Genomic DNA, 17,425 nt, shown 5'->3' with positions numbered 1-17,425 from the left:
AATGTTTATTTATTTTTGAGATAGAGAGAGACAGAGCATGAATGGGGGAGGGTCAAAGAGAGAGGGAGACACAGAATCTGAAGCAGGCTCCAGGCTCTGAGCTATCAGCACAGAGCCTGACATGGGGCTCAGACTCACAGACCGTGAGATCATGACCTGAGCCGAAGTCGGATGCTCAACCGACTGAGCCCCCAGGTCGACTGGTTCTGATTTCTCGTACACACGACTGATTCTGTTTCCTCCTTCAGTATTCCAGTGACCGCATCCCTCCCTCCGCTTGAGTGGCCACTCTCCCACCAGTCGGGGTCCTATGAGCTGCGGATTGAGGTGCAGCCCAAGCCACATCACCGGGCCCACTATGAGACAGAAGGCAGCCGAGGGGCTGTCAAAGCTCCAACTGGTGGCCACCCTGTCGTTCAGGTATGGACTTGAATTCTTTTCCTTTTTGTGTCCTTCATTTCTATTAAGTGAGCTGTTTTCGCTCAGCCACTGCCTATTATTTGTTGGGTTGTGGTATGTGTCTCGGCCTCCTACTCGTCTAACAGATGGGAAATTTGAGATGGAATTAGTAGGATCAGAAACTAGTCCAGCTACTCAGAGACCAGAGAAGAAAGTCTTCCTGAGCTGAATAAGGATAGAAATGATATTCTTAAGTTATTTCTTCTCTTCTCTTTCTGATTGAAAAATTGCTAGAGTTTTGCAGGGGTTTGTGTGTTGACAGAAGGTTTCAGAAGCCGTTATTTTGTGTTTAAATTTCAGAGGAGAGTCCACTGAGGAAAATCCATATACTCTTGTGAAGTATAGAAAAATAGGGGAAAATTAAAATTAAACGTAACAGAAATACTATCAGCATTTCGACCTATTTCTTGTTGCCTTTTTTTCTGTTCGCAAACATGGCAATGTCTATTCATATACATTTAAATGTTTGATGTTATAATAACTGGTTTTCTGATTTTTAAAATATTATACCATGAGCATTTCCTCCAGTTTTTTCTTTTTAATCATTATCTTTTATGTCTGTGGCTTTTGGTTTAACCTCAGTTTTTCTTTCAGTCGAAATAAGTAGAGAAGTGTGCATTTTTCTGCAAAATAATTCAAGTTGAAATTATCTTTCTTAGTTGTGTAATCTGTTCAACCAGGGAGTGCTGATTGGTGCCCACCAACCAACTCAATTAAGCAGAACCTTCAATACGTATAAATTTAACTTTTATTTGTATTTGCCTTAAGGTGGATGTATTCTACGATAAGAATCTGATGTAGTATGCATGAGAGCCTCTAGAGAGGTTGTGAAAAAGGCAGATTCCTAAGCATCCCCTGAAACTACTTAATGAGACATTGAATAACATGAGTAGAGCCGAGACCAGCAGACAAACAAAAGTCCAAAATCTCTGAAATCTCCATAGGTGCTTTGGGTGTATACACCTGGTTAAGGACTTTTGTGATAATAATAGGAACTTCCACGTCCTGGCAGTTGCTTTTTCTGGAGTTGCCATCACAGCTATTTTGCCATTTGTGTTTATTCATTGCTTCTTTTCCTTGACCGTGAGCCACACCTTCCTTTCTCTTTGCGTGTTTAGTAATTGTTGACTATATTCTAATATTGTGATGATAATATATTTACTGGACAGAGAGACTCTGGATTTTTTTATCTTCCTTTAAAGGCGATGCAGCAGCTGACTGGCCACGTTATACTTGTGTAGACTTGATTTTACATTTTGTTATGGCGGATCTGTGGAAAGTCCAAGGTGTTTGCCATGCTGTGTCAATAACCTTTTTGGGTGCTTGGCAGACGTGACTCCATGCCGGTGGTGTGGAAGCTGTCCTCAGGCAGGGAGCTGGAGGGGACATGGGCTCCTGTGTTTCCTTTCCCTTGGTGGCCACAGTCTTAGGCTGCCTGCTGTCCAGTGCCTGAAAGTTGTTGACTTCTAGATGTTTGTCCCGACTTATAGTTGTTTACGGTGGGAGGGCTGGTCTGGCACCATTCACTCTGGCAGGCATGAAAATTGTTTTCTGGGAAGGGAAGTCTTCGTGTCATTATTGGTCTAGGCTTATCTATTCTAGGACGGGGCTTCCTGGCTCAGAGGGTGGTGTTACTCTGTGTGTTGGAGTCAAAGTGCGTCTGTGTTGTTTAGCAATGGCAGGGCAGATTAGAAGAGGGGGACCGTATGAGGAGGCTACGACTGCAAAGCCAGGCTAGGAGACTCAACTGAGAAAGAAGCCCGACTTGAGACCGGTCCCCAATTTACTTCTTTGTTCAGTCAACCCGTTCGGCAAGTGGATTCATTCCCTCTGCAAGTATGTGTTGAGCACCGACTTTTTGCCATCTACCGTGCTCGCTACGAAAATACAGTGAAGGATAAAAAAGAAGCTATGAGCTCTTTCTTCCTGGAGCTCACGGTCTAGGAGCCAGAGTCGTCGGCTAAATCGTCACACACAAATGGTAGAAGTACACACAATGGCAAGTCGCACACAGGAAACGAGCGTGAGGCTCTGGGCGTGTAAAATGCAGGAGCCAGTGGAAACGAGGGGAAAACACATGCTAAGATTTCCCTCAGGCTGGGGCTGAGGGGGGGGGGGGTGGGAGCGGCAGGTGCAGGTGCCTGGAGGCAGAAGGAAGTAGAGGGAATCACGTTAGAGGAGCAAAGGAGGCCCAATATAACTGGAGCATGAAGGACCAGAAGGAAGGGGAGGGAGGGAGGGAGGCAGGGGCCAGAGTGTGCAGGGCCTGGGGTAGCCAGCGGGGAGAGTTTGGCTTTATCCTGAGACGTGAAAAGCAGGAAGGAAGCGTGATCTGACTTGGGGCTTTGACGAGACCCGGCCGGATCGCCCTGTTGGAGGAGGAGCTGGGATCAGGAGAAAAGTTAGCAGGCTCTGTCCGGGGTCTCTGTCCTCCCGGGGCTGGGTGGTATCTTCATGGCCCGATCACTCAACAAACACTGGTTGAGCACCTCTGTGTACCGGGCACGGTTCTAGGCTCTGGGCTGGGTGTGTACAAAACAGCGAGAAATTCTCAGCCTCGTGAGCTTAGGGTTGCGCAGAATGATCATAATAGTTACTGTGCAGCGTGCATTTACTGTGTATCAGACCCTGTTCCAATGCCGTGTGTGTTAATTTATTTAATCCTTAAAGGAGCCCTAAAAGCAGGTTGCAGTTAGGTCAAGGAGATGTCAAGGAACTTGTTCAAGGTCAGAGCTGTCGAATGGGCCTGGGATTTGGACCCACGGGCCTGGCTGTCTCTGTGTTACAACGTTCCTGATTTTTCACGTCTCTCTTCAGACCATCTTCCCCCGACTCCACACTCTTACCAGGCAGAGAAAGCCTGGGGGGAAAAACGCCCACACCTCCTGCCTGTCAATTTTATGTGCTGTCCCCGCACCGCCTTTTTGGGGCCCAAATTGTGATTTCTCAGGGAGATTCTAATTGGCCTGGTTGGGAAGGCCCACTGGCCCAGTTGGCTTGGCCAGAGAGGTTGGACCACGTGCGGTGGGCTAAGCTCTGCTTACCCATTCGTTTAAGGCTGGGGCCGTGGAACGTTCCAGAGAAGGGAACGGGCTGGATGTGCAATTCGAAAGACCTCTGCTGAGCTGTGTTGAAGTTCATGCCCCTCTTCTGACAGCCCCCAAGGAGCCATCCCTCTTCTCGCTCATAACTTTGAAAACCCAGTGCATGACTTCAAGGTTTGAGGCCACATTCTCTAAAGATACCAAGTGGAGTCTTTTTTTTTTTTTTTTTTTTTAATTATTTGAATAGATTGTGTTCTCTTCAAAATGCAATGTGCTAACCACTGATTTTTAGCGTAGTAAGTCGGTTTTTAAAAACCTTCTTTGAAAACTGGAGAGGGGACTTGGGACAAGTGCTCTTACCCTGTAGGTAGGAATGAAAACCCCTTTCGAAATTTGGAGGGTTGCCCTTTCGTTCCCAGAAGAGCAGCGTAGCCCTGTTTTGTACTTTGCCTAGATGCTTCTGCTGGTTTCTGTCTTGATCTGTCTCTTATCTCTACATCTGTTTCTATTTCTGTACTGTACCACGGCTCCTTTCCCCCCTCAATGATTGGTCCCCACCCTCCTCTTTTTTATTTACTGCACCATAAAACTTCACTTTTTTTGCACGCCTAGTGGTTTTATGCTCCTCTTTATAAGAAAATAAAATGAGCACAAGACCCCTTCACTTCTTTACATATAAAATTTAAAATCTTAAGCATATGCCCTGTTTGGCGTCGTGTTTTTTCTTCCCCCCTCTCGAATGTCACCTGGTCTTGGAAGGAAGTCTGTTCTAAACCTTAAATGCTTTCAGATCTCCTGACTCCTTCATTTGGCAGCTATTTTCTTGAGGACCCGCTGTGTGCCAGGCACTGCGCTAAGTGCTGATAATATCATGATGGGCGGGATGAATACAGTTTCTGCCCTGATGGAGCTCTGGGGGCACCGGAGGTGCAAAGTAGACCAGAATGGCTTGGCCTGACCGTTGCTGAGCTGTGAGTGGCTCAGGGAGGCAGATGAGGGCAATCTGGAATGACACCTGGACCCTAGGGCAAGACATGCTGAGCGGTGGGGGAGCCCATCTGTTGGATTTACAACATAAATTTACAACTTACAACTTCAACCAAAGCAGCCATGCCAAGAGAATACTTCTGTCTGCTGTAGAAGGGAGTCTTGCTGAGGATGTGACTTACCACCTGTGACCTAGAGCAGGTGACAGAGCCGGCGAATGAGGAATGATGCCCTTCTTCTCTCTGTTTCTTGGTCTCTCTGGGTAGTGGTGGGCGGGTGTTCCTGGCATAAGGTACGGTGTGTGCAAAGGTCCTGAGGCAGGGAGGAACTTGGTGCGTCTGAGGGGCTAATGGAGGGCCAGTGCCACTTGAGTTTAGCTTGGGGGCTGATGGGTTGGCGGGGCCACACTGTGCAGGACTCATAAGCCAAGGTGCGGAGCTTGGGTTTTATTCCAGGGGAAGGGAGTAACGAATTTTAAGTACGGGAGGAAGGTGATGCTGATTTACTGTTTGTAGGATCCTTCCGGCCTCTTTCTCGGGTGTGGGTTAGAAGGGGTAAGGAAGGGAGCAGGGGGATGAATTTGATGGGCTACGGTGGTCCCAGACGAAGACGGAGGTGCTGGGGACAAGGCAGCAGTGGGAGGGGCAGGGAGGGGAGGGATTCTACGGTGTCACCTTCAGGACTCCGTTCTGGCCTAGACGTGGGAGGCGAAGGGGCCCCTGGGTACAGGATGGTGTCCTATGTCGTGTGGGAAGACTTGGGGGAGGAATCATTTTCTTAGGAGAAGACAGCAGAGCGTGCACCTCATCTCGAGGAGGCAGCCGCTAGTCAGCCCCCGCTGGGTGTACCATGTGGGAACGTGGGTCCAGCATTGCCAGGGTTTATAGGTTCTTTTCGGGAGAAGCTCAGACTCTGAATTTTCATGTGAAGCTTCTGGTTGTTAAGTTTTGGCTGCAAAAATCAAACCTTGTGTGAGATTTGGCTCAGGGCAGATGTCCTCTGGGGCAAATGAGGCCCTGAGCTGCTTCAAGGTTTATCAAATAGACAGGGAGATAAGCGGGAGGCTATATTTGTACAATTTCTAAGAATTGTCTGGTTAGGGAAGGGGTAGTGTTCGCAGCCAGGCTCACGTTGTTTCCTTTATAAAGCTTTCAACCCCTTTGAAATCGACCAAGCTTATGGCGCTTTCTGAGGAACCAGGGAATCTCCATTCTGTGGCCTGACTTTTGACCCGCGAGGATCGGATGAGGAAGGGAACCACCTGACTCACCTTGAAAGAGCCCCGTGCCCATTGGCAGAATCCAGCTATCGTTTCCTCGTTCTGTTTCAGGGCAGGATGCCGGGGTCCTTTGGTGGACAAAACTTCCGTGCACAGGCTGCTGTGCAAAGTTGGGCTTTCCAGCGTTTACACGGCTCTGCAGCTTGTGGGATCTAATCACACCCCAGTCGACAGTGGCCTGTATAATGCCATTGCCATGGAATCCTGTCCCGGCCTGCTTCCGGACCCTTTCACCATATTTCTGCGTGGAAGAGGACACTTTGTCGTATTCCTTATCCATCCTTGTGCTGGGCTTTCAAAACACGTTATTCTTCCCACTCCCTGGGACTTGTTTTCAGCTGAAAGAATGATTGGAAAGGCATCCTTTCAGTTAGAAAGTAAGCAAAATGAGAGTGTTTAACCTGGGTACACATCTCCAAAGACCATTCTTTCAAACAGATGTTCAGACATATGGGAAAAACATGGGTGGTTCCTTTAGGAGAAAGCCCTTACCGATGCAGAAACCCAATCTCTGTTTCACGAGGGGGAACCCCGACCAGCTTCGAGCTCCGCGGGGTGGGGAGCAGAGGCCAGGGGCGCACCTGTTCAGGTTACCCCTCCCCTCGCCTCCATCCGGAGGAGGCCAGCCAGGTCTCCAAGCTTTCATCTGTTGCGAGGCTGTGCTTTTCATCCCGTTGGATTTTAGCCTTTCGACTCTCCACGACTCACTTTGAATTATGTCTCAGAAAGGGCAGAAAGAAGCCAGGTGGAGTTTTCTCCTTACGGGGCGAAGCTGCCGTCGTCACAGTGAGCAGTCTCCTTTGGCAAGTGGCTGTGCACGTGGGCTTCTAGGCGGATAACCCAATTTTGTGCTTGGTGAGCACCCCCCCCCCCCCAGTCCCCTCCACTTTTAAGATAAGAAACAGGAAGCCGGTCTTACAGATGCTAATTTGTCTAGAAGCTACTGTGTTTGGTCCTCCGGAGGGTTCAGTCTGGCCTTCCTGGACAGGGAAAGGAAAGCCAGGTGGCTCGAGCTTCTGAGGCAGAGAGACCCTAGAGGTTCCTTTACTCATTCATCCGTTTGTTTGAAATATTTACCAAGCACCTTCCATGCGCTAGGCACCGTTCCAGGCGCTGGGAGTGTGGCTGTGAACAAAACAGACAGAAATTCCTGCCCCCGTGGAGCTGACGTTCTGGCTGCGGGGAGATAAACAATAAATCTACTAAGTAGGAAAGTTAAATAGTATGTTGGAAGGTGATAAGTACCATGGGAAAATGACCAGGCCAAGGGGAATTGGGGTATTGGGAGGGGTCAGATCGGCCTTCGTGAGAAGTGGCATCCGAGCAAGGGAGGAGAGAAAGGAGGAAAAGGCAGGTGCAGGGGGCTGGGGGGTGAGTGCTCCCGGCTGAGGGGCCATCTGGGCCCAGCGTGCATGGGCTGGGGACGCAGAGGACTTTCATTCTGGGTGAGGTGGGAGCTGGGAGGGACGGGGTGTGACTTTGGTTTTCTGGGCATCTCTGTGGCTGCTGCGTGGGTGAGAACTGATGACGGGCCCGCGGAAGAAGCGGGAGGAGGGGATGGGTGCTGCCGCGGTCCAGGTGAGAAGGGAGTGGGGCTGGGCCAGGGTTCGGGGCGGAGGGCACCAGAAGCGGTTGGATTCTGGGTGTATCTTGAAAGCCGGGCTAACTGGTTTACTTGAGAGATTGGCTGTGGTCGGGAGGCACGGGTGTGGTTGTAGTCTTGGGAAAGGCCTGAGTCCCCAGGGCTGAGCCACCCTGCCCGTCCCCACGGAGACTTCGCCTCCCTTCAGAGGGAAGACGGCCTGACCCAGCCTTGTAAAGAGGGGGATGGGCAGGGTGGGGACGCTGACGCCAGCTTTTAGAGGGGCCACCCTTACCAGCTTCTCTTTGGCCCTGCTAGTCTCTCGACGGTAACACTGGCCATTAATTTAAAAACCCCGAAGAGCGCGGTCCAAACCCAGTGCGTCTGTGGAGCAGATGTGGCCTCCTGTGTGTGACCTCGAGTGGGCAGGGAGGCTTTGTGGAGGACCGGAGACCGGAGCTGGCCTCCAGGGCTGAGCCGGGCGGAGGAGAGCGGGTGTCTAGGGCAGGGCGGTGTCCCGGTGTGGGTGATGAGCAGGGGTGAGGCTGGATCATACCGGGCTCGCAGAGTCCACATCAGAAGGTAAACTGTCACAGGTCAGTGAGACCTGGCCCCCAGAGGTAGGGAGAAAACAGACAGCTTCCAGAATCTTGGAGACACAGTCGTTCCAAAGAGAGTGATTAAGTCAGAGGCTTGCCCTATGTCTGGCAACCAGTGGGAACACATAGAGCAAACTTGATTTGTCCCACAGACGACTTTTTGGGTCCCTCCTACAGGCCGGGCACTATGATGTAACGAGAGCTGCACTTACAGAGCACTTACTGTATACTTTCCTTAGAGTGACCTACTTAGTCTTTGCAGTTACAACTCTCGTTTTACAGACAAGGGAACTGGGGCACAGGTTAAACAACCTGCCTGATGTCACCCAGCTGGTGAGCGGCGGCGTTGATTTGGACAGAGGAGGCCCGAAGCCGGAGCCTCCATTTAACCGCCTGCCTCTCGGAAGAAGAAAAAGCAGGTGGCTTAGAGCAAGGCAGTCCTAGCATTCATTGGCTTTGGGACTCCGGGTAACTGGCTGGGTGGCCTTTTCTTCAGTTGTAAAGGGGTGAAGACCTGTGTCTTTCCGACTGTTTGGCTGCGTCCTGAGTCGTCAGGATGCTCAACAGGAGCGTCCAGCGTGATCCTTGGCACAGAGCGGGCATTTGATCTGTTCTTTGGTTGAGTAACGTCGCGATTGGATCTGGGATCTTTTGAGCTGTGCTGGCCGAAGATTGGATGCTGGTGCCTGTTCAGGCCTTCTCTGGCTGAGTTAGCCGAACCTGAGACTCATCTAGGGTGCTGTGAGCCCTCTGAGGGTCGTTTACTGCTACGTTTTTCGTTACATGTATGATCTTTATCCTTGCAAACACAGACTGGGGTGGGGCTGTAATTCCCACAGTACAGGTGGATAGGGAGGCACGGGAGAAGTTGACCGACATCATTCGGCTAAAGGCAACGAGTATGTTGCCCTGACCTTGGCTTTTAGCTTCTGGGTTCGAATCTTTCCACTTACCGATTCATTCATCCGTCACCTGCTCCCAGCCGGCCCTGCACGACGCCCCAGCACAGAGCACTGCAGCTGGGGTTAGTGCCAGCGGAAAATGGGACGGGGCTGAGCAAAGGCTCCTCATAGCAGCTCTGGGCGGCCGGTGCCCGGCTGGGTGTGACTGGAGCCCCGGGCCCAGTGTTCCGCATCCAGGTCCCACCCTTGTCCCCACCTTCTCTCCCGAGGGACCCCCAAGCGAGGCAAAAATTTTCTCTGGCCCTGTGAGAAAGGAGGCATCTGCTGGAGATGGATTTTCGAGCACCTCTCGGCTCCAACGTGCCAGGAGAGAGAGGGGGAGGTGATGGCGTCTCACCAGGGCCTTCTTCCCTCTGGGACAGCAGCAAAGCTATTCTCCAGATCCTGGGAGATAGTGGGGGAGGTTAAAGTCGCTTGTTCTGAGCCTCCGGGAAGACTGTGTGCTGACTGCCCACGAGCAGGTCTGTTTATTGAGCACTTACTGTGTGACGAGCACATCCCACGGACTGGCTTAGGCAGGACTGCTGTCCTTGCTCTCTGCATGGAGAAACAGGCTCAGAGGCATTGAGTGCCTTCTCCAAGGAGCACATGGTCGCTAGTGACCTTGACTGAGCTTTCCCTGTGTGCCTACTGCAGTAGGTCGTGGTACTATTGTTAACCTCATTTACAGATGAGGAAACTGAGGCTCAAGGTCACACAGCTCATCAGAAGGGATAATAGCCATGCCTACCTCCTAGTGTCTTTGCAAAGAGTAAATGACTTACTGCAGGGAAGTGCGTGGAACAGGGCCCGGCCCACCGCAGGTGCTCAGCGTGTGCTCCTTGTTACTGTTTCCGATTATTGTCGATTTTCTCTGCACCGTCCTGTTAGGATAACAAAGGGGGCATTGATTCTTCCGTGGAAGTTTTGATTTCGTGCCACGGTCCTGGAGCCAGGATGGACACGGGTTCAATGCCGATGGCACGGGTGACATCGGTACCCATCGTGTGCCCATTGCGCTCCGTGCATGGTCAGAGGACTTGCTCACGGGTGTGAGGTCTGGATAAGGTGGACCAGAATTTAAAAGCACATCTGTTGAGCTTCTTGGCCAAACCATTTCCCCTGTTCTATGTCATCCTCAGGCCTACGATAGGTTTGAAAAGGTGTGTGTGTGGGGGGGCACCCCACTCCTGCCCTCCTTACGCGGTCCAGTCTGTATCAGGTTATTGGGATGACCCCAGGGGGAGAATAGCACCTATCAAGATCTGCATTAGACCGCGAATTACTTTCCATCTATAAGTGGGTATAATGCTATCATTGTTTCTAGGTAGTACTTGGAGGCACAGCGAGGTTGAGTAACTTGCCTGAGGTCACGCAGGAAGTGAGTGAGGTGCAGACTGAATCTAGGTGGTCTGGTTCCAAAGGAAAAATAGGAACCTTTAATGGCCTTAAGATAATTTACCAGGTCGTTCCTTGGGGGCTCTTGTTGTTACTTAAGTATTTTGAAAAATTCAGGAGATAAATCCAGTTTGGTTGAGCATCCAGGCAGATTTTTGGCTCCTGCCTTCCATCGTGTCTCGCGGGCCACCTGGCTTCTTCCCTCCTGTTCACTGCAGCCAACAGCCCCCCGCCCCCGCCCCAGGTGCTGAGAAACAGCTGGCTTGTGGGTGGTGCTGTCTCCCGGGGTGTGGACTTCAGTGGACACACCCCACATGTCCTGATGGAAGGGCCTGGAAGCCCAGAGGCCTGCAGGTTACATTCCCTGCATGGCCCCTTGAGGCATTTGAATTTAACTCTCGATTGCGAGAAAGGCATTTCTGCTGATTTAAAAGCATCCCTACCCCATTACTTCGTTTTTATGGATGGCGTAGCCTGCACTTGGGACTTGAGATGTTAGCATCTCTGGGGAGTAGGGGGCTGGGGGCCAGCCCCCGACGGCAAACCTGAACGATCAAACCTGTGTCAGCTGGCTGTGGGACCTACCTGTTGGCACTTCAGCCTGGATTCTTCTCACCGCACCAGTGGTGTGGTTGTGAAGGATAATCGGACCGCCTGAAGCCTCAGTTTCCCCAGTGGCAAGCTGGACAAAATGTTGCTTAGAGGATTTCTGTAAGACGATCAGCACAGTTCTAGGTGTAGACTTCCCTGGTTTCTCTTCTGAATTAAGTCTGAAGGCAGGAGATGCGTTCGCAGAGCGTGCGCTTCCCCGCAAAACGTAGGTTTCTGTGAAGGGACTCCCGCCTCCAAGTGTCCTGAGTTGGCATTTCATATGAAGCCGATTCTAACGAGTATCATTTTGAAACGTGCGTCAGGTGAATGTCAAGCGGTGGCTTTCCCTGACCCCAGGCTTGCATCGCATACACGGGCCGTGTAACGCCTCTGTGCACGCGGATCCTTTCTCCCTCCATCGGAAAATGATACGTTGAAGAGAAAAGCGACGGGAGCCGCCCATGGTTTAAAAGCAGCAAGAAAAGTGTTGAATAGGATCATGAGTGTTTTTCGGTTTATCTCTTAATGACTTAACAAACAGGGGCGCCCGGGTGGCTCAGTCGGCGAAGCATCCGACTTCGGCTCGGGTCATGATCTCGCGGTCCGTGAGTTCGAGCCCCGCATCGGGCTCTGTGCTGACGGCTCGGAGCCTGGAGCCTGCTTCGGATTCTGTGTCTCCCTCTCTCTCTCTGCCCTTCCCCCACTCATGCTCTGTCTCTCTGTGTCTCTCAAAAATGAATAAATGTTAAAGAAATTAAAAACAACACATAGTGATTGCGCCCCCGCCACATGGCCAGCACTGTGTAAGGTGCTCCCCACCGTTTGGTCCACGGGCCGGCAGCACAGACATCCCCCGGGAGCTTTGCTAACAGTGCAGAATTTCAGGGTCCCCCACACTTGCTGAGTCAGGATCTGCCTTTTTACAAGACCCTCAGGGGATTCGTGTGCATATTGGAGTCCAAACGAAGCACATTCTTCTAGGATCGGAATTGTCAAACTAAGCCAGCCAAAACCGGCCTGGCACTGCTTTCTAAATAAAGTTTTATTGGAAGATAGCCACGCCCCTTTATTGACATGGTTTATTTACCCTCGAGGGCAGACTGGAGTCCTGGCCACGGAGACCATATGGCCTACAAAGCCTAAAATGTTTATTGCTTAGCCTTTACCGAAGATGTTTGCTGCTCGGAATTGGGGTTGGAGCCGTGAACGGAACGGAAAGAACTCCAGCTGTGTTGGAGCTGATGTTCTGCGGGAGGTAGACATACGGCAAACCAAAAAATCGCCGATCGGTCAGATAGTCAAAACGCAATAAGGGGGCACCTGGGTGGCTCCATCAGTTGGGCGTCCGACTTCGGCTCGGGTCATGTTCTCACGGTTCGTGGTTCGAGCCCCGCGTCGGGCTCTGTGCTGACAGCTCAGAGCCTGGAGCCCGCTTCGGGTTCTGTGTCTCCCTCTCTCTGGCCCTCCCCCACTCATGCTCTGTCTCTGTCTCTGTCTCTCTCTCTCTCAAAAATAAAATAAAAAAAAACTTTAAAAAATTAAAAAAAAAAAAGGAGTAAGAAAACTGGGTCAGGAGAGGGGTGGAAGAGGATCCTGAACGGGCAAGAATGCTATTTAGAAAAGGATGCTATTTAGAAAAGAACTTTTTGAAGAGTTGCACTTAAACTTTTTGAAGAGTGCAGTGAGAGAGTAAGTGCGTTGGCTGTCTTGGGGGAAAGTGTTGTAGGAGAGGGAACAGCCAGTACAAAGGCTCCAAGGCAAGAGTTTTCTTGGTGTCCACCCTGTGCCTCGGTACGGAGGCGGGAGCTAGCCAGGTCTGATTTAGAAGTTAAGTGTTGACAGTGAACGTGGGTTTTGGTTTTCAGTTTCCACATGACCTTTGCTATGGCATTTTAGTGCCTTTTTTGAAATGTAGACAGAGGTCCCCGTCTCACAGCACAGGGAACGCTTCTGTATGTCCCTGGGTACGGTTGCACATGCTGTGCACTGCAAGGGCACTGCATGGCAGGAGGGCGCTTTTCACATTTGCGTATTTATGAAGACAGTGTCCTGACACATGCCTGCTAAGGATGCAGAGGAGGAGGTGTCTCTTGCTGATCAGCATAAAAGTGCCAGACAACTTAGCAGTGGCCCTCGTGGTATAATTCTTAAAAAGAGAAAAAAAAAAATCTGAGTGTCAATGTCTTTAGGTTACAGAAGTTCATCATCATCGGTGCCTGCACTGGGTACTCAGCTCCCTTACGTTCCCTGCATGGCCCCTGAAGGCATTTGAATTTAACTCTTAACTAGCACGTCTGCTGGTTTAAAAGACATCCCTGCCCCATCCACTTCTTTCCTTTTCCAGATGGGGTTTCCACCGCTTTCTTTTCCCCACCGTCTATCAGGCCAGACCGCCTGGGACGGCAGGTGGGGAGTCTTGTCCTTTTCCACGTTGGCCTGTGTGTGCCGTGTAACTTCAGCTCACACACTTCTCCTCTCTGAGCTGTGGGAGCCTTGGCTCTACAAAGAGGGGGTAGTGCTCTGTAAGCTTCCTCCCACCTCTACGTTCACAGGAGCCTGTGACTCACATTATTCGCAGGTACCACCTGAGTCGAAATGCCTGCATTTAGTTTTGTTGCCTTTGAGGTGGGAGCTCCAACCTCTCTTCAACCTGGCCTGCCTTGACTTGCACGGTTTCCTAGCTCCAAAGTTGACTCATTCCGGGACTTGAAACTGGGTTTTTTTGTTTTGTTTTCTTAGAATTTGGGGATGAATGAGCTAGAAGGAGACTTAGAAATCATCGAGTTGAGTGCCTGGTATCTCTGATTCATGTGTCATTTCACTGACGGCTTCAGCTACCATTTTGTTGAGGGCTTTGGTTACCATTTAACTGAGGGCTTCTGATGTGTCAGGCCTTTTGCTAAGCTAACGTTGTGTCATTCAGTCGCACACTGAGTACTTGAGCTGGGTACCGTCACGATTGGTTTGCAAATGACCAGCTGGAGGCTCAGAGAGGTGGTCAGAAGTATGAAGATTACACAGTGACTAAGGCAGAGCCACCACTCAGACTGTTACAAGCAGAGGTTAGGAATATATTATTTATTGAGCATGTACAATATGCCAGACATTGTCTGAGCACCAGCTGGCATTACCCATTGTAACCTTACCAATTAAGTCCTGTTATTTTACAAGGGAGAAGACTGAGCCCCAAAGAAATGTGTGACTTACCCAGGATAAGGCTTATGCCGGTAGTAAGAGGAACCATTTCAGATTTCTGATCTCTTTCTCCTTCTCATGCCCTTCTCTTTGCTCTGCGAACTTTTAGTGCATCCTGTTTACCTGTTGGCATCTGTGCCTTTGGTGGCCACTGGCTTAACCATTTCTTACCACCTTCTCTCTGCTCCCTGGGGCCAAGCCATCGTCATCCCTTGTCTGGGTGACACCTAGAGTTTCCCCACTGGTTTCCCTGCCTCCGCTTGTGCCCTTTGTCCTGTCTGCTCCCCACACAACAGCCAGAGGCATCCGTCTGAAATGCAAATCAGTCCACACCCCTCTGTTCTGAATCCTGTGCCTCCCCATCTCAGTAAACACCAACTCCTTGCCATGGATTGCAAGGCCCTATGACACCTGGTCCCTGCCCCTCTCTGTGCTCTTCCTCACTCACTCCACCCCTGCCTTCCTGGCCTTTTGCTATTCCTCAAACACTCCAAGAGGGCTCCTGCCTCAGGGCCTTTACATGTGCTATTCCCCCTCTCCTGGATAGCCACCTGACTCTCTTCTAGACTTCACTCAGGTCTCACTTCAATTGTCACCTCCTCAAAGAAGCTCTCCCTGATTGCTCTGTCAAAATAGCTACCTCTTCCCCTGCCACCCTCTTTCCCTGTACTTGTGATGTGTTTATTCCTAGCCTGACACATTCTTCCTTTCTTCTTTCCTTCCTCCCTCCCACCTGTCTATCCATCATTTCCCCCCCACCCCTCATCACCGCTCCGGCCCCAACCCCAAGCGCATTGCCTGTCACACGGCAGGCGCTCAGTCTGCTGCATGAACCGCTGTTCCTTTGAGGCATCGGTGAGCCCCACTTCGCCGGGGCCCCTCAGACGAGCGGGGAGTTCGGGTGATGGATGTGCTGACACAGGCAGTTCCTCGGTGGCTTTCCTGTGCTAAAGGAAGTACAGGAAGGAAATGACAATAATTAAGGAGAACCAATTCAGTGCACGGGGACGGGCCCAGGCTTCCTCTGCCCCTCGTCTCTTTGCCCAACGTGACTTTGGGCTCGCCTGAGGCAAACAGAAGCGTGCCTTGATGGAATAGGCATAAGTTAGTTTTATAATGATTAAGAAGAAGAAGAAGAAAAAAAAAACCCTTATTTTTCACTTTCCTTTTTTAATCAGTAAGTATGCTGTGGGTGTTCCCTGTGGTTTCTCAGTCAAAGAGAGGATTGTTGTTGAGCTCTGAGTTCCCCTGGGGCTTCAGCTGTGCGTGTGTCTAACTTTAACTTTGAACTAGTGCTTTTAGGGCTCTGCTCGGACGGGGGGTCCCGAGGTCCGTCTCGGAACAAGGCAACAAGCTTGGTGATTGTGCCCAGATCTCGCCCCATCCTTGTTCTGTTCCGGTTATAGCCCCTCGCAGCCCCGTCCCGCCCCAGAGGCGGAGGGGAGGGGACCACGTGGTGGAAGGCAGGGGGCTGCAGAAACTGGCCCCCGAGGGGGGGTCCTTTGCATGGGGACAACACAAGTGGCTCGTGTGCAGTTGTGACACAGAGGCGGTTTAGCGCTCAGTCGGGGTCTCTAGCAAGTGCCGCCAGGGAGGGAAAAACGATGCGGAAAAGGGTTGTGCGAACACGGGATCGTATTCGGCCCACACCGTGTCCGCGAAGCAGCGTGTGGTGCTTACCTGGGGATGCGGTGATCTTGCCCGCCCGCACCCACCTCTGTGCCCCTGCTCTCACACGCTCTTTCTTTTTGTGTTTATTTTCCTGTGCGTGTTTTTTCCTGGCCAGGGGAGCCGGAGCACTGACTCCTTGACTTTAGACCCCGGGTCGTCGGGGATGTCAGGCGCCTTGCGGCCCTCTCCTCGGCCAGCGGTGTGCCTCGGAAAGCACGTGGCCGGGTGGGAGGTGGGCTTCGGGAAGCTCTGACTTGCGGGGGACCTGGGCGTGTGAGTCCTCCCTCGTGGGCAGCCCCAAGCTCCACCGTGGGCACTGGGGACGGAATTCGTTTCCCCCCTCCCCACGTTGAATCACTGGGAGGCTGCGTTCTGTCTGAGCTGAACGTTAGGGTCCCGCTCGAATCCCTGTAAGAAAGGAGGCTTTGGGGCTAGCTGGGATTCTGGCCCCACGGAGTTGGGTCGGGCCTTATTTTGCCCATTGCCCATCTGGAGGTCACTGGTAACAGCCCAATGCCCGTGGAGTGACCGGGTGTCCATTGAGGGCCCCCGCTGGCCTGCGTTCCAAGCGTGGGGGACTCGGGGGCGGGCACACCCGGTACAGGATGTGGCCGGCCTCTCGAAAGCCGTCGATCCCCGTCACCAGAGGGCTTCGGAGTTTGGGCGGCCCAGGCCTCGCTCATCCTTAAGGAGCTAGAGTGAGCTTTTCCTTTTTACAACAGACTTCATTTCCCTTTCCTTCGAAAAGTTCTTCTTGGCAGAACTGAGGCTTCTCCGCCTCTGAGCTCCCTGCCGCAGGAGGCGAGCACATCTCCCTTGCTGGGGAACGAGCCGGTGGGGGCCACATTCCCGCCCCACAAACCTCGCAGGTCCCGAATCCCGGGACCCGGACGGAGTCCCGGGAGAGACTCTTGGCCCGGATCGGTTGCTGACGACGGAATGAAAAGCTACCGAAGCGGCAGCAAAGGGAGAGGGTGTGGGGTCGTTAAATAAAGGGCAGGGGGAGCCGCCGGCCTCTCAGGAGTGAAGCGCAAATGAATCACTGATGTGCGCTGCGTTCCCACTGGACGGTAAAGGGAGCATTTAAAAAAAAATTTTTTTTTTTTTAACGTTTATTTATTTTTGAGACAGAGAGAGACAGAGCATGAACAGGGGAGGGGCAGAGAGAGAGGGAGACACAGAATCAGAAGCAGGCTCCAGGCTCTGAGCTGTCAGCACAGAGCCCGACACGGGGCTCGAACTCACGGACCGTGAGATCATGACCTGAGCCGAAGTCAGACGCTTAACCAACCAAGCCACCCAGGCGCCCCCAAAGGGAGCATTTTTAAGCAAAGAGGAAATAGAAGGAGGACGTGTAACAGAAGAGCCACGGGCCGGGGAAGCGTCTGGATTTGCCTCTGATTCCCAGCTGTACCCTTCCTGAGCTGGGTGCCTGAGGCCGCTCACTCAGCCTCTCTGAGCTAATGTATGAAGCGCTGTCCCTGAGGCAGGGCTCGGCGGGGAGGTGGGCAGGGCGGGCCCCGACCTTCCTGTGACCCTCCTTCGGATAAATCAGCTAATGATGCCGTGGAGCTGCCTTAGAGAGAGGTCCGAAATGAATGACGATGACGGCAATGGTGATGATGGTAACTGCTGACATTTATTGAGCACTTACTGAGTGCCTGGCACTGTTCTCAGCT

The 17,425-nt window shown here is 51.8% G+C and overlaps 1 protein-coding gene across 5 annotated transcripts in view; it reads left to right on the top strand.

Annotated features, from left to right (window-relative positions):
- NFATC2 (nuclear factor of activated T cells 2) overlaps window positions 1-17,425 on the top strand; it is a 139,944-nt gene that overhangs the window by 24,738 nt on the left and 97,781 nt on the right. For all 5 annotated transcript variants that reach the window (XM_060620312.3, XM_060620321.3, XM_060620326.3 and 2 more), the window contains exon 3: window positions 249-420. In XM_060620312.3, the coding sequence (XP_060476295.1) occupies window positions 249-420 (172 nt within the window). The remainder of the gene's footprint in view (window positions 1-248; window positions 421-17,425) is intronic.

The sequence above is a fragment of the Panthera onca genome, chromosome A3 (genome assembly GCF_046562875.1).
Source record: "Panthera onca isolate mPanOnc1 chromosome A3, mPanOnc1 haplotype 2, whole genome shotgun sequence".
NCBI lineage: Eukaryota > Metazoa > Chordata > Mammalia > Carnivora > Felidae > Panthera > Panthera onca.
This window is presented reverse-complemented; position numbering and strand designations above follow the sequence as displayed.